Source organism: Scyliorhinus canicula, chromosome 13 (genome assembly GCF_902713615.1).
Source record: "Scyliorhinus canicula chromosome 13, sScyCan1.1, whole genome shotgun sequence".
Lineage (NCBI taxonomy): Eukaryota > Metazoa > Chordata > Chondrichthyes > Carcharhiniformes > Scyliorhinidae > Scyliorhinus > Scyliorhinus canicula.
The window spans coordinates 117,248,241-117,270,988 of NC_052158.1; the positions used below are offsets into that span (position 1 = coordinate 117,248,241).

Consider the following 22,748-nt stretch of genomic DNA (forward strand, 5'->3'; position numbering starts at 1 on the left):
TTCTCTACTAATGTTGATCTCCCTCAGTTCTTCCCTCTCACTAAACTTTTCATTCTCCAACATTTCTGGGATCTGATTTGTGTCCTCGTTTGTGAAGACAGAACCAAGTATGTATTCAATTGTTCAGCCATTTCTTTGTCCCTTATTATGCATTCCCCTGTTTTTGTCTGTAGTGGGCCTATATTTCTCTTTAACAATCTCTTTCTCTTCACCTATCTGAAAAACTCTTAGTGTCAGTCTTTATGTTCCCTGCAAGGTTCCTTTCGCACTGAAGTTCCCCTTCTTAATCAATCCCTTCGTCCTTCTTTGCTGAATTCTAAACTGCTCCCAATCCTCAGACCTATTATTTTTCTTGGCCAATCTGTATGCTTCATCCTTGCATTGGATACTATTTCTAATTTCCTTTGTAAGGCATGGATTGGCCCTCTACCCCCTTTGCTTTTGTGCCAGACAGGAATGAACAGCTGCTGTAGTTCCTCCATGCGTTCCTTGAATGTTTGCCATTGTCTATCCACTGTCATCCCTTTAAGTAACTCTCCAAAATATATCAAGGCCAACTCACGCCTCATATCCTCATAGTTCCCTTTTCCGAATCAACTATGTCACTCTCCATCTTGATAAAAAATTCTATCATGTTATGGTCACTCATCCCCAAGGGGTCTTGTACAGCCAGATTGGCAATGATTCCCTTGGCATTACACAGTACCCAGTCAAAGATGGCCTGCTCTCTTGTTGGTTCCTCCACATATTTGTCAAGAAAACCATCCCTCATACACTCCAGGAATTCCTCCTCTACGGCATTGTGGCTAATTTGATTTGCCCAATCTATGTGAAGATTAAAATCACCAATATTCCTTTATTACATGCATCTCTAGTTTCTTGTTTAATGCCATTCCCAACATCACCAGTGCAGTTTGGTGGTCTATATATGACACCCACTAATGTTTTTTGTCCCTTGGTATTTCTCACCTCTACCCATACAGATTCCACATTGTCAGAGCTAATATCCTTTCTCACTATTGTGTTAATTTCCTTTTTAAACAGCAGTGCCACGCCACCACCTTTTCTTTTATGACTGCCCTTCCTAAATACCGAAACCCTGGGACATTCAGTTCCCATCCTTGTTCACCCTGCAGCCATGGCTCCGTAATCCCAATTATATCATACCCATTTATATCTATCGGCACGATTAGTTCATCCATTTATTGCAAATGCTCCGTGCATTAAGGCACAGAGCCTTAAGTTTGTCTTATTCACAATGCTTGTCTTGCTCCCAATATTTTTCTCTACTGTCCTGTTTGAATTTTGTCCTTGGTTTCCCCACCTTTCACTTTTCTGATTCACTTTTCTACCTTTTGCTTTGATCCTTGCTCCCTCTTTCTCGTACTCCTTGCATAAGTTCCCATCCCCCTGGCATATTAGTTTCAACTCTGCCCAACCGCTCTAGCAAACAGCACCCCATGGACATCAATTCCAGTCCTGCCCAGGTGTAACCCATCCAGTTTGTACAGGTCCCACCTTCCCCAGAACCGGTCCCAATGCCCCAGGAATCTGAAACCCTCCCCTTGACACCATCTCTTCAGCCACGTATATATATCTTATATATCCTGTCATTTCTACTCTGACAAGCACGTGGCACCGGTAGTAATCTGAGATCACTACCTTTGAGGTCCGATTTCTTAACTTCCTTCTTAGCTCTCTGTATTCTGCTTTTAGGACCTCATCCCTTTTTTTTTTTTAACCTATGTCGTGTGTACCACGACCACTGGCTGTTCACCCTCCCCCTCCAGAATGTCCTGTACCCGCTCCGAGACATCCTGGGCCCAAGCACAAGGGAGGCAACATACCATCCTGGAGTCTCATTTGCAGCCACAGAAACGCCTGTCTATTCCCCTTACAATTGAATCCCCTATAACTCTTGCACTGTTAAAATTAATACTCCTCCCTCGGCAGCAGAACCATGGTGCCACGAGTTTGGCTGTTGCTGTTTTCCCCTGAGAGGCCATTCCCCTCAACAGTATCCAAAATGGTATACCTGTTCTGCAGGGAAATGGGCACAGGAGATTCCTGCACTACTTGCCTCGCTCTCTTGGTCTGTCTGGTGGTCACCCATTCCCTTCCTGCCTGCGGAGTCTGAGCCTGCAGTGTGACCATCTCTCTATACGCACATCTTTGGACTGTGGGAGGAAGGGGGAACACCTGGAGGAAACCCACGCAGACACAGGGAGAACATGCAGACTCCGCACAGACAGTGACCCAAGCCGGGAATCGAACCCTATAGCTGTGAAGCAACTGTGCCATCCACTGTTGTTCATGTTTACTAAAAATTATGGTGTATCTATTCAGAGGAATGTCCCTTGTTCTGCAGTCATGAATCAATTTAAAATTAGAATCAAAGACATTTACAACACAGGAGGACGCCATTCAGTTAATTATGTCAATGCAAGTTGACTAAGAGCAATCTAGCCTAATTCAACTTTCCAGCGTTTGGTCTGTAACCTTGTACATAAACCACTCTTAAGTGCATATCCAAGTATATTTTAAATATAATGTGATTTCCTACTTCTACCATTAATTCAGCTAATGAGTCTCAATTCCTGAGAATCCTGAGAAAAGTATCTTCAACTTTCCTCTACTTTCTTTACATTACTTTAAATCTACACCTCTGGGTTATTGACCTCTGCAACGGAAAGATGTCCTTCCTATCCACTCCAGGCCCCTCATACTTTAAAATACCTACACAGCTTCCTCTGTTCCAAAGAAAACAATAAATAATTCTTAAATCCTGGCAATTGCCTCGCGAAAACTGCAAAGGGCAAGATTGGGTATTGTTGCAAAGCAGATGGTGATGTGAATTTGACCTTGAGCAACTGTCTCACTCAAAAGGAACATTTCAACATGCTCTCTGAAGGTATTAATCTGGAGTACAAGAAGGGTCGATGCTAGTCCTTACGGCTGATCAATAGATGAACAAAGAAAAGACCGAAGGAGCAACTTGATCAACTGACTGACTACATTCAGCTACAGATTGAACATCCGTCGTGTGATTTTAAGTAAAGGGGACTTTCAGCCACAATACTGTGAACTACTTATTCTACGTCTAATTATTAAAATTTAAACAAAAAGCTGAATTTAAAACCTATCTAAAATCATAGTCAATGTCATAATCCTAGAGCTTGTAAAAGAATAATAGAAAAATAATACAGATGCTGGAAAACCGAAAATGCTGGGTAAAGTCAGCAGGTCTGGCAACATCTGAGAAGAGAGAAACAGCGCTAATGTTTCAAGTCCACATGCCTCTTCTACAGAACTGAAGAGAGATAGAAATGAATTCAATTATATAGTTGGAGGGGTGGAGAGGCAGAATAGACGGTCAGGGGACTTCCGGAGCTAAGCCGCACGTTCGGCAGCTCCCGCGAATAACGGACTTTGGGGCTCTTTTCAGGGCCCCCAACGGAACTTCGTAGACGAACCCCGACGTGGGAAGCGGACTGGAGTCGATCCCTACAGTCCTATGGTCCGGACCAGGAGTGGGGTAAGAAGAAAAACGGTGGAAGCACCCCTGGAAAAGCGGGGGAATAAAAACAAAATGGCGGCCGGCGGAGTGGAGGCAGTGGGCGCAGGAGCAGCAGGAGACTCTGTTGCGCTGCTTCCAGGAACTTAAGGTGGAGCTGCTGGAGTCGCTGAAGGCTACCACCAGAGAACTGATGGAGACTCAGACAGCCCAGGGGTCCGCGATCCGGGAGCTGCAGAAGCAGGCCTCCGAAAGGGAGGATGAGGCCGTGGCCGTCGCGGGGAAGGTGGAGATGCACGAGGCGCTCCATAAAAGGTGGCAGGAGCGGTTCGAGGAGCTAGACAACCGGTCGAGGCGGAAGAATTTGCGGATCCTGGGCCTCACGGAGGGGCTGGACCTGGCGGCCTATGTGGTCATTATGCTGAACTCGCTGATGGGAGCTGGGTCCTTCCAGGGGCCCCTGGAGTTGGAGGGGGCCCACAGAATTCTGGCTAGGAGGCCCAAGCAGAACGAGCCGCCGCGGGCGGTGTTGGTGCGGTTTCACCGGTTCGTGGATCGTGAGTACGTGCTCCGGTGGGCCAAGAAGGAGCGGAGCAGCAAGTGGGAGAACACGGAGGTGCGGATCTTCCAGGACTGGAGTGCGGAGGTGGCGAAGCGGAGGGCCGGGTTTAACCAGACGAAGGCGGCGCTCCACAGACGGAGCGTGAAGTTTGGCATGTTGCAGCCGGCACGTCTGTGGGTCACCTACAAGGACCGGCACCATTATTTTGAGTCCCCAGAGGAGGCGTGGGCCTTTGTGCAGGCCGAGAAATTGGACTCAAACTGAGGGTCTAAGATGGGGGATGTTGTATGATAATGTACTTGTGTTTGCTCTGTTTAATGTAAGATGTGGGTTGGCTTTAGGGTGGGTGGGGTGATGTCGTTATGTCTTTTTTGTATGGGTCTGGTGGACAGGTAGGGTGGTAAACGGGGAGTGCGGGGAACTGGGGGGTGGGGACTGGCAATGGGAGTTGCCCTAGAGGAGGCGGGGCTGGGCAGGGCGAAAGCGCGGGCTTTTCTCTGGTTTCCCGCGCTGTGAGATGGTGGGGGCGGAGTTGGGGCTGTGAAGCGCGGGCTGTTTTTTATTTCCTCGCGCAAGAGCCGGGGGGGGGGAGGGGGGCCCTGCTGATGGGCACGAGGGAGGAGGGGTAGTCCCACGTGGGGAGTAGTCGGAGGTAGGGCAGGAGTCGCCGGGGTCAGCAGAAGTTAGCTGGCTCACGGGAGTGTTGTGAAGGGAGGTGCACGGCTAGGAGGGGTCCTAGCCTGGGGGGGTGGGGGGGTACCAGGTTGGTGCTGAAACGGTCTGGAAGGAGCTGGAGGATGCAGGGGATGCTGGGGGGGGGGGGGGGGGGGGGGGGGGGGGGGAGTTGCCGCCATGGGGAACTGGCAGAGCGGGGGACGCTGGCCAGTGGTGGGCAGGGAATGGGTTATAGCTAATCGGCAGGGGAGGGGGGCAGGGAGCCCTCTGATCCGGCTGATAACCTGGAATGTGAGGGGACTGAATGGGCCGGTCAAACGGGCCCGGGTGTTTGCGCACTTGAAGGGACTGAAGGTGGATGTGGCCATGCTCCAAGAGACACACCTGAAAGTGGCGGACCAGGTTCTGCTGAGGAAGGGATGGGTGGGCCAAGTATTTCACTCAGGGCTGGATGAGAAGAGTCGGGGGGTGGCGATCCTGGTGGGGAAGAAGGTGTCGTTTGAGGCGTTAAATGTGGTGGCTGACAGTGGCAGGAGGTATGTAATGGTGAGTGGTAAGCTGCAGGGGGAGCGGGTGGTGTTGCCGAATGTTTACGCCCCAAATTGGGACGATGTGGGGTTTATGCGGCGTATGTTGGGCCGCATTCCGGACCTGGAGGTAGGGGGCCTGATCATTGGGGGGGGGGGGGGGGGGGGGGGGGAAGAGAGAGAGAGAGAGAGAGGAGAGAGAGAGAGAGAGAGAGAGAGAGAGAGAGAGAGACTTCAACACGGTGCTGGAACCCCCATTGGATCGATCCAAGTCCCGGACGGGTAGGGGGCCGGCGGCGGCTAAGGTGTTGAGGGGATTTATGGACCAGATGGGGGGGGGTGGATCCCTGGAGGTTTGCGAGGCCAAGGGCCAGGGAGTACTCACTTTTCTCCCACGTGCATAAGGCCTATTCAAGGATTGATTTTTTTGTCCTGAGCAGGGGGCTGGTTTCGAGGGTGGAGGATGTTGAATACTCTGCCATTGCCATTTCAGATCATGCCCCGCACTGGGTGGACCTCGGGCTGGGGGAGGAGAGGGACCTACGTCCGCTCTGGCGATTGGAGGTGGGGCTGCTGGCAGATGAGGAGATGGCCGAGAGGGTTCGGGGGTGTATTGAGAGGTACCTTGAGGCCAACAACAACGGGGAGGTTCGAGTGGGGATGGTCTGGGAGGCATGGAAGGCGGTGACTAGAGGGGAGTTGATTTCCATCCGAACCCATTGGGAGAGGGGGGAGCAGAGGGAGAGGGAGAGACTGAAAGGGGAGATGGTGAGGGTGGATAGGAGATATGCGGAGGCTCCGGAGGAGGGATTGCTGGGGAAGAGGCGTAGCCTTCAGGCCAGGTTCGACCTATTGACTACCAGAAAGGCGGAAGCTCAGTGGAGGAAAGCACAGGGGGCGGTGTATGAATACGGGGAGAAGGCGAGCAGGATACTGGCACACCAGCTCCGAAAGCGGGACGCAGCCAGGGAGATTGGGGGAGTGACAGATAGAGCTGGGAAGGTGGTGTGGAGGGGGGTAGATGTTAATGGGGTCTTCAGGGACTTCTATGGGGAAATGTACCGGTCTGAACCCCCGGTGGAGGGGGGTGGAATGGGGGCGCTTCTTGGACAAGCTGCAATTTCCGAGGGTGGTGGAGGGGCAGGTGGAGGGACTGCGGGCGCAGATTGAGCTGGAGGAGCTGGTTAAAGGGATAGGGAGCATACAGTTGGGGAAGGCGCCGGGGCCGGATGGGTTTACGGCGAAATTTTATAAAAGGTATGCGGACCTGTTGGGGCCCCCTGTTGTTCCGGACCTTTAACGAGGCAAGGGAGGGAGGGGGGCTTTGCCCCCAACTATGTCACGGGCGCTGATTTCCTTGATCCTGAAGCGGGACAAGGACCCTCTGCAGTGTAGGTCATATAGGCCGATCTCACTGCTTTTGTTAGCATGAGATCAAGTAGGTTTTTCTCTCTTGTTGGTTCCCTCACCACCTGTCTCAGGCCCAGTCTAGCAGCTATGTCCTTCAGCACTTGGCTAACTCTCAGGTTACTATTTGGAATTGGACTTAGGAGTCCCCCATTCAAGTATATTTTGTGCCCTTGCCACCCCCAGCGCTTCTTCCAATTGATGTTTAACATGGACTCATAATCATAGAATTTACAGTGCAGAAGGCCATTCAGCCCATCGAGTCTGCACCGGCACCTCGAAAGACCACCCTATCCCTGTAACCCAGTAACCCCAAACAACCTTTTTGGACACTAAGGGCAATTTATAATGGCCAATCCAATGAACCTGCACAACTTTGGACTGCGGGAGGAAACCGGACCACCCGGAGGAAACCCATGCAGACACGGGAAGAAAGTGCAAACTCCACACAGACAGTGAACCAAGCCGGGAATCGAACCTGGAACTGTGAAGCAACTATGTTAACAACTGTGCTACTATGCCCCCCATGATTCATCAGGTGGGGAAAAGAGGTGGGGGAAAGAGGAGGGGGGGGGGAGATTTGTGGGGATGGTACTTGGTAATCAGTGGATGTCCTTGCCCTCGTTTGATCTGATTCAGTAAGACTGCATAGGGTCAAGAGGGAAGGTTGAAGACTCCCAGGACAACTCCTTCCCGACTGTCTACCATTGTGCCGCCACCTCTGGTGGGCGCTGGGACAGAATGTACCTGGTGATGGTGGTGTTTGGGACACAGTCTGTAAGATCAGATTCTGTGAGGTCTGGCTGGTGCTCGTCCTGTCTGTGGCACAGCTCTCCCAATTTGGGAACAACCCTCCAGATCCTCGTAAGGGCAACTTCTCAAGGTCGACAGGGTTGGTTGGGTCAGGTAATCCTTCCAATTTAATTCCTTACAATATTTTAAAATGATATGCTAATAGGTTATGGAACATACATACAGAAATACACACATTTTTACCATTAAGCAATGTTTATGGCATTTACCAGAGGAATGGAATCTTGCAATCCTTCCTTCACAAACTTAAGGAACTATACCTTCCATTAATTTAAAAAGTAATAGTCTTTAAAGATTGCAATATAATTCAAAATGTCCCCTCCTAATCAGTTAGGAGGTAAAATGTACTAAGCAAGAGTGATTCATTATATTTTACTGACATGACACTTTGTCATTGGAAACCATATCTAACAATATTGTAATGTAATGCGACAATGTTCCATGAAATGTCCATTGTTAAATTTTGTATGGCCTAAAAGATTCCACTTGCAAACAGCAAGTGTATGGACTTGTTCTTTTCAATTTTATGATCTGAAGTGGAGAGATGCCAAAACATCGTGGAATATTACATTAATAGAAACATCTGTGGAGTTTTTGTTTTACCTTCCGTAACCAAACACCAAGAGTTACTTGAGCACTACCAATGGGATCCAGATGTATGTTCTGAAAGTCTGTTTGTTCTCCAGCAGAATGTATTTTTCAATTTATCTGTGCCCAATGATGGTGAAATGTCGCAACGTGATTCCCACAATCAATTACTTTTGCAGTCACTACTTCACTGGCAAGCAAGGATGTTGGTTATGCCATACAAACAGACAATAATACAAATAATTGTTTAGAATGGTATTGATTGAAAGAAGATATTGGTCTGGTCGCTTGTGCTGCATTGAATTGTGTAATTCAGTGTGCTGCTCCAACACTGTTACCTCTGGTGCTCCTAAAAATCTGTTCACGGTTGTTACAGTTCAGTTATGAATTTATACATTTTTAGAAAACCTTGGACTGAGTTTAAAGACGGTTTCCAAACTGGACTGTGAAGGTCACTTGATTTTCTCCTTGTGGATTTGTGTTAGAATCCCTTCAGTCAGATAAAGAGACATCTTCAGACACGTACATTAACAATTCAATGAGTTTTCCAAAAGGACAAACAGAAACTTAATCACTTGATTGTTTTTTTTTCCTCCAATTTTTTACTCCAAACATAGAGACAGTAAATAATAAGCCACTACAAGATGTGAACAACACTGACCCTTTTGTTCACTACAGAGATTGAGGAGACTTTGGATAATTGTAATAAAGGTGACTTGACATGATTGCACAGGTTACATGATAATGGCGACCATCTTGCCTTGCCTATAACAATCATGAAAAGGGCAGAAAGCTAGCAGATCCACAGAAGCACCTTGAAGTTTCAACCAAGGGAGAGACAGAGAAAGGCTTCTAGACACAGCTGTGGCTTCTGCTGTTAAATAATTATATAGTTTGAAAGTCCCACGCCACAATAAGAAAACCCTGACTCTAGCTAGTAAACTCAATCATTAAAGCAATTCAACGGTGATCATAGAGACAACTCTACAACCACCATGCTGCTCCGAATGCGGGGCCTGAAGGCCAGTTGACGCTGGCATCGCTCGCGCTGGTTCTGACGCCGGCGTCAACACTTGGCCCAGATTTTGGAGAATCCCGGCCCTTGACTTTAAAACTTATCAGGTCTTCATGGGATATGGACTAATCTTAATTTATGTTTGTACGTATTATGTATTCAGTTTGTCTTCATTTGTATGTGTTAGGAAATATCTATTCCTGGGTAACTTTCAGAGCAACAGAGTGAAATAAACAAACCTTTTTTTTTAAGTTAAAAGGCTTTGCTGCTGGGTAAAACAATACACTTACACGTTCAAATATATTGTTAGTGGGAAACTCTGATGTATCTGTGCTAATGGCCTGCTTTCTCTCAACAATATAACTGCTGTTGGGGAAGCACGGTAGCGCAATGGTTAGCACAGTTGTTTCACAGCTCCAGGGTCCCAAATTCGATTCCCGGCTTGGATCACTGCCTGTGCGGAGTCTGCACACGCTCCCCGTGTCTGTGTGGGTTTCCTCCGGGTGCTCCGGTTTCCTCCCACAGTCCAAAGATGTGCAGGTTAGGTGGATTAGCCATGATAAATTGCCCTCTGTGTCCAAAAGGTTTAGGTGGGGTTACAGCGACAGGTTGAGGCGTGGGCTGAGGTAGTGTGCTCTTTCCAAGAGCCCCCGCAGACTCGATGGGCTGAATGGCTTCCTTCTGCATGGTTAGTTCTATAAATCTAAAAAATTCTAAATTAAAAAGCTCAGTGCAAGTTTATTTTCAAATTATTTCTTGAAGTTTGTTCCGCTGATGGTGTGTTGGCAAGTGGAGTTTCTCTGACTTGTTTATAGAAATGCATAAAATGTAACTGCCCCATTAGTGGGGGCTTTATCTTCAATTATATCTTATATTTTTCCACACTGAGTGCTAAAGTTTGATCATAAACAATAAAAGCAATCTTCAATCTTGGCTTCTTCAGATATAATCGAACCTTAATGACATTCTGGACTGCAATAAACTTGAAATCCCATATATATCCATCACCAATACTACTTACTTTATCTCCATAATATCATTCATCTCTGTTTTCACCACATTCCCATCAACACTAAAACCCTTAACCATATTACCTCCAGATTTGATTAATCCAATAACCAGGGATTACACAACACAGATTCCAACTGCCCCAAATTCCAAATCTCCCTGTATTCTTTCCCACCTTCATTACCCACATCTTTGCTGATTTTTCCATTAGTTCCTCATCTCCTACTGCATCAAATTCAAAAACATGATTAACATAAAACTCTGCTGGGAGCTGGTGAACAACTGTGAGATCCATGCGTGTCTGCTGTTTGAGGAACTTTGGCTCAGAGTTTGAGTTGGAGTCAAAACATTGGACACTACAATGCATCAGGGAGATGGAACGTTACTGGACATTTTGTTCCACGAGGCAGTCACACCCCTTAGGCTAGGTACATCATAATAGGTCGATGGTGAGGGACAGGAGGGTGTGACTGTAAGGGGGTGGGGGCGGCAGATGTGTAATTGTCCAACAGTTTGGTGCTCTTACACAGCTCGTATGGATGAAAGCAGGAACTGCAGGGAGGATGAGACAGCTGACCACAGCACTGTGGTGCAAGTGGCCATTCAAATGGGGGGAGCAAAAAGAAGTACAGGAGTATAGGGGAGGCGGTGGCATAATGGTATTGTCACTGGACTAGTAAACCAGAGACCCAGACTATGCTCATGGGACTAAGGTTCAAATCCTGCCACTGGAATTAAAAATGTCTAATGATTACCATGAAACCATTATCGATTGTTGGAAACCCCCATCTGGTTCACTAATGTCCTTTAGAGAAGGAAATCTGCGCTCCTTACCTGGTCAGGCCTACATGTGACTCCAGACACACAGCAATGTGATTGACTCTTAACTGCCCCCTCAAGGCTGGGGTTTAGCACAGCAGGCTAAACAGCTGGCTTGTAATGCAGAACAATGCCAGCAGCACGGGTTCAATTCCCAATCCGGCCTCCCCGAATAGGCGCCGGAATGTGGCGACTACGTGCTTTTCATAGTAACTTCATTGAAGCCTACTTGTGACAATATTTGCGATTATTATTATTTATTAATAAGATCAATTCGGGATGGGCAATAAATGCTGGCACAGCCTGCGAAGCACGTCCCATGAGCAAATAAAAACAAAAATAGGGGACAGTGTAGTAAATGGGATAGATACTGTTCTCTGCGGCTGTGAGCATAAGTCTCGAAGACTGTGTCGATTGCCTGGTGCCAGAGTTAAGGGCATCTCTTCAGGGCTGGAGAAGAAATTGGAATGAGGGGGAAAAGGATCCAATTGTTCTGGTCCATGTGGGCACAACAGCATAGGCAGGATTAAGAAAGAGATTCTGCTGAGGGAGTATAAGCAGATAGACCAAATTAAAAAGCAGAATCACAAAGCTAATAAGCTCTCGATTATTACTTGAGCCACAAGCAAATGGGCATAGGATAAATAAGATGAAAGAGTTGATTGCTCGGCTCAAAGATTGGCGTGGGAGAAATGGGGCATTGGAACCAATACTGGGGAACGAGGGAGCTGTACTGTTGTCATTTGATCTGCGTTGGGACAGTGTATTGCTGAATCTTATAACTAGGTAACTAGGACGGTAGAGAGGGCTTTAAACTAAATAATTGGGAGGGGTTGAGGGTTCATGCAATGAGAGATCTGGAGGAATTTCTTCTTCCAAAGGCTAATTAATCTTTGGAATTCTCGTCCAGAGAGAGCAGTAGACTAGGTAACTGAACATATTTAAGGCTGAGTATTTTGGAATTTGCCCTCTAGAGGACTGTGGATGCTCAGTCATTTGAGTATACTCGCTACTGAGATTGACAGATTTTTGAGCATGAAGGGAATATAATAATAATAATAATAAGAAGAAGTTATTGTCACAAGTAAGCTTCAATGAAGTTACTGTGAAAAGCCCCTAGTTGCCACACCTGTTCAGGGAGGCTGGTACGGGAATTGAACCCGCATTGCCGCCTTGTTCTGCATGGGGATATGGAGACTGGGTGAGAAATTGGATCTGAGGTTTTACATCGGCTGTAATCTTAATGAATGGCAGAAAAGCCTGAAGTGCCATATGGCTGCTCCATTCCTTCACGTTCATATGTAAATGAATAATTATCTAATCGTAACTGTTTGGATAATGAAGGAACACATTATGATCATGTTTGGTAGAAAAGCAAAATATTCAATTAAGTTACAAATTAAATTATATTTTAAAAGTGAAGCACATTATCAATTATTAATAGCTGTATTATTTTTCATTTGTTAATCACATTTAATGTACACAGAACAGAAAATGATGAAAATAGGAAGAAAAACAGCAAGAATCAAGAAAACCTCCTCTTACACCATGAACCATTAATTCAGTAAAATGTCCCAAGGTACTTCAAATGGGTTAACACCAAGTATTTTCAATAATGTCAAGGTTCCAAAAAACCTATAATCACCTTGATTATGTTTTCTAGGTGAGGGAAAACCTAATCCCTACTCTTAGACTCAGTACAATGCAAATCTGTGCAGTCCCCCCAGTCAGTGGGACCTTATGGTCCCACTGAAGCCAATGGAGTTTTAAACGACTTGCTACCTTTTCCAGCCCCACTACTGCCGTGACGGGGCTGTAAAACTCTGCCCCGTGACATGCACAGCTTACTGAATGTCAGGAATTAATTATATCAAATACGCATTTTTAGATTGGGGAAAGGGAAGAAAAACAAAGAACCTATTTACTTTTTGGAGTCCAAGAATTCATTTAAAGAAGTCCAATTTATTTTCATAAGTGGATCCAAAATTCAGATAGTAAATTAAGAATGCAACATTGAAATTAAAACTGAAGTTTTGAAAGAAGTTTAAATAAGCATTTATAAGTGAATCATATTTCAAAGGTGGATCAATACAGCGTTGAGAAAGAAAAAAAACTTGATTCATCTTGGCGTAAGAAAGAATATACTTATTCACTGGTTCTATCAGTTTGATCCTAGCCTGCCAGACTTGCAGCTGAGTCTATTTTGAGGTTTACTCTGTTTTACCTAGTTCCTCCAATCTTTCTTTGGGATATTTTGGCTTTCCAATGCTTCTCAAATCTGGTTTCCTACTCATTTTCTTTTGCCCAATATTTTCTTATTTCTCAGAATTTTAGTCCAGTAGCTCCCATGTCAGCTCTGATGTCACGTAAAAAACTTCTGCTTTCATATTTCCTGCTTCACAACTACTTATGTTCACAAGTAACTCCATTATATTCTGCCCTCCTTCAATGTAAGTCATCAGTTGTAAAGAAATTTGAGACATTCGGTGGTTGTGAATGTGGTGTTCTTGTGATTCTACTATCAGGCTGCATGTTGTAGTGTTTTCACAAAGACCACAGAAGCTAAGTTCATTAACAAAGCTAACATTTACTTACACTACTTATTAAAGCTCGACCACTTACTCCTGTAGTAAACAATAATCTAGTCATCTACATTCTACACTCTACTAACACAAGCCTCGACACTCTATCTTCAACTGTACTCTGATCTCTCTCACTGCTCCTCAGCTCTCTAGCCTTCTCCCAGACGTCTGAGAGTCAGTGCTTATATAGTTCTTTGTCTAGCTCCATCTTGTGGTTAATTATGACATTAACCCTTTGTGTTCTGAACATTTCCCATGTCACATCCCCCTTTCTTTGAGAAAAATGTTTGAAACACTTTCTAACTTTTTTTTTACATACATTGTTGAGAATGCTTTCATACAGTTCATGCATGTTATATTACATATCAAAATTACAATTACCGAGTTGCTTCCTTGGTGCTTGACAAGTTTAGTCGATTAGGTGGTTTTCTTGTCCTTTTGACCTTCTCAATGCACTTGCAGTGTCACTGGAATTGTCTCTCGTCTGTTCTGTATGTGTATTCGATAACAAAGCTGCTGGTAGGTCAACTGGGCAGCACGGTAGCACAGTGGGTAGCATTGTTGCCTCACAGCTCCAGGGTCCCAGGTACGATTCTAGGCTTGGTCACTGTCTGTGCGGAGTCTGCAAGTTTTCCCCATGGTTGCGTGGGTTTCCTCAGGGTGCTCCGGTTTCCTCCCACAAGTCTCGAAAGACATGCTATTAGGTAATTTGGACATTCTGAATCTCCCTCTTTGTACCAGAGCAGACATCGGAATGTGGCGACTAGGGGCTTTTCACAGTAACTTCATTGCTGTTAATGTAAGCCTACTTGTGACAATACAGATTATTATTATGTTACAAAACATGGTGTCTGGGTTTCTTATAGTTGTCTCTGGAAACTGCAGCAAATTCTTTACTTTTAACAATGCTCCTCGATTTCTACGAAACATCAGTCCAACCGCTGTTTGTACCACATAAGCCCATGGTGCAATCTCATTTATTATCTTCACAATGTCGGACCAACCACCTTTTGGATTTCGTATCCTGACGATATCTCCTTCTTTCAGTGGCGATAATTGTTTGCACAGCTGTTATAGTATGGTTTTTGCTTGCATTGCTGTTGCTCTATTTTTTCGTGAATTAACTGCTCATCCATGTTTGGAATTGTTATGGGAGGCAATGTCTTACAAATCTTCCTTCCCATGTGCATTTGGGCAGGCGACAATCCTGATGACAAAAGAGTAGCTCTGTAGCTTAAAAGCACTAGTGTAAAATCCTTTTCATCATCAAATGCCTTTTTGAACAGTTGTTTTACTATTCTGCCTCCTTTCTCGGCTTTCCCATTGGATTGGGGACATAACGGACCGTAGGTAACGTGTTGGAAGTTGTATCCTTCTACAAATGACAACCATTCCCAACTACTGAAACAAGGTCCATTATCCGTCAAGACTTTTATTGCAATTCCGTTTGGAACAAATAAAGACTTTGCCGCTCTTATAACTGAGTGAGCAGTCAAAACTGACGTTATGACTTCAGGATAAATTGAATAATAATCAATGATTATTAGATAATCATTCTCTCTGAAATAGATCAGGCCTATTCCAACCTTTGACCATGGGTTTGTGACGATCTGACTTGCTACAAAGGGTTCTTTACACTGGGATTTTAAATGTGTTTGACAAACACTAGACTCCTTGCACGTAGTTGTCAACATCTCTATTGATGCCTGGCCAATATACTGACTATCTGGCATATCTTCGACACTTCTCTATACCTTGAAGCCCTTAATGTATCTTTTCCAGAATACTGCTTTGTAGGCAGGGGGGTATTACAATTCTGTGTTCTTTCAACAGGAATCCATTTATAACAGTCAGGACATCCTTGATACTTTGAAACTGGTACAACTGCCATTAGGCCATCCTTCTCATCACCCGTTGAAGTACTGTGTCTTTTTCAGTTTCATCCTGTATTAAACTTAGCTTTGCATCAGACACAGGTAGCATGCCTCCGACAAATGTGGCATGTGCTTCCACACTACGTCCGATGCTTTCACATCATTGAAACTCGTAGCTCTTGACAATGCACCTGCAACAACTATTTCTTTGCCCGGAATATAGACTAATGTAAAGTCGTATCTTCCTAGTTTCATCATCATATGCTGAAGTCTCGGCGACATCGAGATCTTTCTTTATTATGTTGACCAGAGGACGATGATCTGTTTCCACAACGAAGTGCAGTAGGCCATACACATAGTATAAATAGGTTCTTGATTAATAAAGGGATCAGAGGTTATGGGAAGAAGGCAGGATAATGGGGACGAGAAAAATATCAGCCATGATTGAATGGCGGAGCAGACTCGATGGGCCAAGTGGCCTAATTCTGCTTCATGTCTTATGGTCGTGAAATTTACTTATGCCAGTTAACAGACGCAGGCATTCTTTTTCTATTTGCGCACATCTCTGCTCCATTGGAGTCGTAGCACGAGATGCATATGCAACTGGTTACCATAGATCATTTTCTGCTTTATGTAATGAAACTGCACTGGCATCCGTTGAAATTTTTGTTTCCTTCGTGGAATAAAAAAATTCTAAAACCGGAGCTGTAGTTGTCTTGCCACTCAGCTGCCTGCTGAGGTGCCCACAGAAATTCAACCTTCTTTTTAATAAGATTTCTTAAAACTGTTGTTCTGCTGAACAGATTGGGAATAAACTTGCCCATAAAATTAACTACTCCCAGCATCTGTAGAATTGCCTTCTTATCCATCAGTATTGGCATCTGACCAATGGCATGAATCTTGATCTGGTTGTACACCTTCTTTTGATGTGACATCGCCAAGAAATTTTAATTTCTGGATGCCAAATTGGCACTTTTCTTTGTTCAGCTTAAAACCATAGGAATAAACTTGCGAGGACTGTCATAAGGCTCTCACAGTGTTCTTCTGGAGTGTTGGATCATATTATCACATCATCTACATACACACGAACACCTGGTATTCCTTCAATGAAGTTTCCATTGCAAGGTGGAGGATCTTGGAAGCTGATATTATGCCGAAAGGTAATTGGTTAAAACAATATCGGCGAAAGGATGTGTTAAAGATACAAAATTTTCTGCTTCTACTATCCAGGCAGTTTCCAGAATCCCTTGATAGCATCCAATTTCGTGAAATATTTGGCATGCGCCATTTCTGCTGTTATCTCTTCTCTTTCAGGTATGGGATAGTGTTCTCTTCTTATGCTATTATTTAAATCCTTTGGATAGATACATACTCTTAAATCCCCATATGGTTTATGCACACACACCACAGAGCTTACCCAGTCCGTCGGCTCAGTCACCTTCGATATGATATCGCATTGTTGCATTCCAACACGTCCTTGAGACGATCTCTGAATGGCGCTGGCACTCTTCTTGGCGAATGTATCACTGGCTCAGCACCATTTTTGAGTTTAATGCTGTATGTGAATGGTGAGGTGCCCATTCCACTAAAGACATGCTTGAAGTTGCTCAATATGTCCTCAATTCTATCATTTGAGTGAGCCATTTAAATCTCTGGCTCTGTATATCCTTTGCACAAAATTTAATTTAATGCATGCATCTACTCCAATTAATGACTTCTTATCATCCACAATTTCAAAGTCCAATAGATGTCACTATTTTATACTGCGAAGCAGTACCATGAGGCTGCATGAACCTTTGGTCACTATTGCGTTCCCATTGTCGTCTGTCAACCTACCGTTTGATGTTTTAATTCTTGGAATCTTGTTCACTTGTTTTAGATCTGCCTCTTGTGATTAAATGTGCATGTGCATCCTTATCCAGCATGAATGGAACATGAGACCCATTAATATTAAGTGTTACAGTCCAATCTTTAATTAAATCAGAGAGTTTAAATATTGTTCCATCATCAGTATCCAGTGCATCAACTCTGGTTATTGCTCCTACTATGAAGCTATCCTGCAGATTAAGCTTTGAGGAGTCATCTTTTGAAGTAAAAATTTTTTCTTCACGTCCTTTATTTTAATCTTTTTAATTTTTTAGAGTTGCTGGTATTGCTGAAGTAGAATGGCATTGAGAGGCAAAATGATTGAACTTGCTGTATCGCGAGCATTTGTTTTTCCTTTCGCAGGACAATTTTTTCTATAGTGGCCGTGGCCACCACATGTGCACATCATTGTACTTGTGATGCCATGCACAAACCTCTCATGCGCATAACATCCAACTGTTCGCTGTGATTTTTCAAATGCGCACGCACAAACTGGTCACCCTCAGTGGCGTGCTGTTGTTCTAGCTGTGCCATAGATTCAATAGCGCCAACCACGTTTCCCAAGATTGGGCCTTTTTCTTTCGCCCTGAACTCTGCATACTCATTTGTGGATTGCTCACTGGCCTTGCAAAGATTTGTGGCTTCTTCTAATGGCAAAATTGGTCTTCTTAGTAATCTTTCTCGCAATCGCTCATCATATATACCAAACACTACTTGATCCCACAACATCGAATCAGCAACGGAGGAAAACTTACAGGACTGCGCTCTGAGTCTTAAATCAGTTCTAAACAATCTATCAATTCTCCTTTTAGCTGCAGCCTTTTTCTGAACATGTAGTGCAGGCACGTTTCATTAACCTGCTCTTTGCAATGAACATCAAATTTGTCCAAAACACGTTAAAAATTTTTTTGTATCCTCGCTGTCTGTGAATTCAAAGGAATTAAATCATTCTAATGCCTGCGGTCCAACCAAATTGAGGAGGAGCATGATTTTTCGATGATCAGGATCTGATTCTAAAACGGAGGCAGATTAAAAAAAAGTTCAAATTGCTGTTTCAAATTTTTGCAGCTTAGATTTAGTTTCCTGGTCGTCCTGAAGTGTTCTGGCTTTTTCAGACCTCCCATCTTACGATCAGTAGCTTGGTACTGTCTCCGAGATCTGTGTAGCGCAGTGATTGTTCTTCTTTGCGTCATAGAAGCTAAACTCACTTTCTAAGGTCACTGATTACTTTTGGGAACACGTACCTGGTACCATGTGGTGTTCTTTGTGATTCTGTTATCAGGCTGGATGTTGTAGTGTTCAAAAAGACCACAGAAGCTAAGTTCATTAACAAAGCTAACATTTATTTACACTACTTATTAAAGCTCAACCACTTACTCCTATAGTAAACAATAATCTAGTAATCTACACTCTACTAACACCAGTCTCTACACTCTATCTGTAACTGTGTTCTGATCTCTTTCACTGCTCCTCTTCTCTCCTCTCCAGCCTTCTCCCAGAAGACTGTGAGTCAATTCTTATATAGTCCTGCATATAACTCCATCTGAACATGAATGAAAATCGCTTATTGTCACGAGTAGGCTTCACTGAAGTTACTGTGAAAAGCCCCTAGTCGCCACATTCCGACACCGGTCCGGGGAGGCTGGCACGGGAATCGAACCGTGCTGCAGGCTTGCTTAATCTGCTTTAAAAGCCAGCGATTTAGCCCTGTAAGCTAAACCAGCCCCATCGCTTATTGTCACAAGTAGGCTTCAATGAAGTTAGTGAAAAGCCCCTAGTCGCCACATTCCGGCGCCTGTTCAGGGAGGCTGGTATGGGACCATCTTGTGGTTAATTATATGACATTAACCCTTTGTATTCTGACCATTTCCCATAATGTCACAGTGAAAAGTGCAATATAAATGCAAGACTTTTTCTCCTCCTCTAACTACTGCTTTGCCCTTTCATGAAATCCATTTTCTTTGCCATGCACCACCAAGTTCATGCTTTCGCCATCCCCATTCAGCAGCAACTCACATGAGTTCGTAGTTGACACAGCCATCAGTTCATTAGCATTTTTTACCTCACCCAGCAATTTAATAAAACTAAAGATTTCTTCCTTTAAAGGATCAGAAATTCACACTGTTGGAAGCCTTAGAAGCCAAAAATAATTTCTGATAATTCAAATTATTTTAAATATTAAATGCCCCATTTTGCTTTGTGAGTTACATTGCTTAATATCAATTACTATACTAGTTCACATTTCTAAGTAATAAAAAAATGAATTTTGAGATTGAAGCTGTTTCTTTAAAATACATTCACAAAGAAAGTAAGATTTTAGTGAATTTACAGATTATGTGTCCCCTCCCCCACTGACCCACCCCTTTCCTCCAACTTCCAATCCTATCTACTTACCTTATAAACTTACTTTTCCCTGGCTTCTAAAAGTGGGTGGATGTTAAAACCTTCTTGTTTTTTGGCAGTTAGTGCCACTAAAAAGGGGACATGTTTTCTTTACCTTTGCCTGAGCTGCCCTCAACACATGGCCTCAGGAACCCACTGCACCGCACTTTTCTCACCTGGCTCAAATTGAAAGGTCATCGAGAAAGGTGTCGCTGCATTTCAGGGTAAGTAACCTGGATTGGAGTGCCAATTTGAGTATGATTGCCACTCCACGTGATTTACAGTCCTACATTTAAAACGCTGCCCAAGTCACACAATTAATCGTGCTGAAAGGAATAGCAAATTAATAAACCACTTCCCAAAAGTCCTTCATTGCAAATCTTGAGTTGTTAGATAAAAGTTACTGAACTGTAGTACAAAGAGGATCTTCCCTCCTTGTGAGGAAAGATATGACCTCAGTTCCCCACACCAACTTGGCTGAGAAGTATCATAATACCACATGCTGGAAATCCGAAATAAAACCAGAAAATGGTTTCTCAGAATTGAGAAAAGCTGTATTTAAGCAAGTGGCAGGGAAAGGGGGTACAGGGTCAGGGACAAAAGGCAAGGTCTGTGATATGGTGGAAGGCAGCAGAGGCTAAAAGACAAAAAGCACCATTATGCCGTTGTCATTTGCTCTCTCCTGTATTTCACTGCATCACAGACTGCATCCCTTTTGATCTTGCCTCATCACTGCACTTGCTTTAGACATCTCTAATTTTTTCCAGTTTGGACGTTAAACTTTTTTTTGGTCTCCAGAGATATGTATCTGACCTGAAAAACATTTCCAGAATTTTCTCTTTTTATTGAGGGCGACATGGTGGTGCAGTGGTTAGCACAGCCGCCTCATGGCGCTGAAGACTCGGGTTTGGTCCCAGCACCCGGGTCACTGTCCGTGTGGAGTTTGCACATTCTCCTAGTGTCTGCATGATGTGCAGGGTAGGTGTATTGGCAATGCTGAATTGCCCCTTAATTGAAAAAAAATGAACTGGGTACTCTAAATTTATATTTTTTTAAATCTCTTTTTATTGGCAGAGCAATAGGTGGGTAGATTAGCTGTGAGCCTGCATTGTTCAAAATCTATAGTTTCCTTCATAATAAGTCACTACTGTACATGTCAAAAGTACTTAATTGGTTATAAAACGCTGAGATTTCTTGTGGTCATGAGAAACTTTATTATTTAGTATGGAACTTTAATGTTCTCATAAAATGTACTATCTAAACGTTTTTTTCAATTCAGTACGAAGTACTGTGTGTTCTACTACCCAACTTAAAACACAAACAAAAAATGCTGGAAATACTCAGCAGGCCAGACAGCATCCGTGGAGAGAAAATTCACACTACAGGCCAATATCACAACAGTACATCTTTTTGTTTTTTATTTCAGATTTCCAGCGCCACAGTATTTTGTTTAAAAATGTCCATTGTAATTATTGACAAACCTGTTGCGACATTGCTGTCAAAGTCTTATTAAATATGAATCAGAAATTTACCTCAAATATCCCTGCTTAACCTTTTAAAATATAAATATCGTGACAGCCTTTGTATATTGACACAGTTAAAATAGTACTTTGTGTATTCCTTACAGAATAAAAGATGCTCACCTGGTCCAATCGTAAAGCACCCCCGTCAAAACGTTGCCTACGAAGATGTTTAGCAATGCTATCAAGATTTATTACAGCAGTCTTTATTTCAGTAATAGAATGATCAGGTGAAACAGATGGTAGCTCATCAGGAGTGAATATCTTTTCTGGATCCTCAATTATGCTTTGTGCATGATTATAACTCAGCTTTACACAAGAGCGAATAACAGTTCGGCCGTGCCATTGGCTAAGGATCTGCAAAATAAAATTAAAGAAGCAATTATTTATTCAGGAGTCTACCAAGTTTCTCAGAGAGGAATGACTGATGAAAAATATGCATACTTTAAACTATAATCAAACCCGAGACAATTAGCTTCCAAAAGCATAACTAAAGCAGCTGCTTTAAGTTCGTCAAGGCAAAATGGCCAATTTGGTTTCAGTATGCAAATGATTTTCACAAAATAGATTATTCATTTGATCCAATAAAGTATGAAATTGTAAAATATTCTCTACAAAAATACACACTATATTTTTGTATGGATGCGATTTTCCCACTGAGTTGCTTCATGGTGATCCTACTGCACTGGGTACATCGCGAGAAAGGCCAAAGGCTTCGACTGGGCGCTGTGCCGATGGCGAGTCACTTGACACATGTCGCCATCTGGATCACGCTCTCGATGGGAGTGATCCATGTAATGATATTTAAATTATCCATTAAATTGTAATATTTAAATATGCGTGACCCGTTTGAGGAAGCATTCTCCAGGTTCCCGGGAGTCACCAGCAGCACAGATGAGGTCTCACCTAGAAGACGATTAGTACTGGCCATGCCCGGGGGCTCTCTGGCCATTGGAGCACCCCAGATGGTTGGGGACAGTGTAGGGCCTCTGGCACCCTGGCAGTATCAATGGAAAAAATGTGTGGGATTTACCGGTGAGAAACTCGCCAAGCCCCCCCAAAAAACTGAGAGTGAATACAGGTCTGGATCTACCGGAAAAGCCACAGGAATCACCCCACCAAACCCGTCCAAAATGGCATTGTCAATTTTTGAGTGAATTGTGCTCTATATATTGAAGATAATCCAAAAATTTCTTGCATACTGGTTGAAGCCTGGTTAATGCAAGAACAAAAATTACAACTTTAACATTGCAAGATAAACAATTTGTTTAAACACAGCAATGACAGTTTACGGTTATAATGTGCCAGTTTTGAGTTAAAACCTAACATAGCTTATATCTTTACATGTCAAGATCCACTTTAAAAATATAAACATAGGGATGCACGGTGGTGCAGTGGTTAGCACTACAGATACACGGTGTTGAGGACCCGGTCTCAATCCCGGCATATACATATTAATACATATTTATTAAGTTTATTTATATATAATATATATAATTTATAATTTTAAAATTAGTGCTAGATTCAGTTTTTGCACTGAGGTAAACATGAAAGAAAGAATTGTAATACAGCTTTTCCCAGTTCCAAACAAATGGC

At 43.7% G+C, this 22,748-nt stretch overlaps 1 protein-coding gene across 3 annotated transcripts in view; it reads right to left on the minus strand.

The window, feature by feature from the left end:
• The window catches only part of dis3l2 (DIS3 like 3'-5' exoribonuclease 2), a 413,639-nt gene that overhangs the window by 158,763 nt on the left and 232,128 nt on the right, over window positions 1-22,748 (minus strand). For all 3 annotated transcript variants that reach the window (XM_038817596.1, XM_038817597.1, XM_038817598.1), the window contains one exon: window positions 21,276-21,509. In XM_038817596.1, the coding sequence (XP_038673524.1) occupies window positions 21,276-21,509 (234 nt within the window). The remainder of the gene's footprint in view (window positions 1-21,275; window positions 21,510-22,748) is intronic.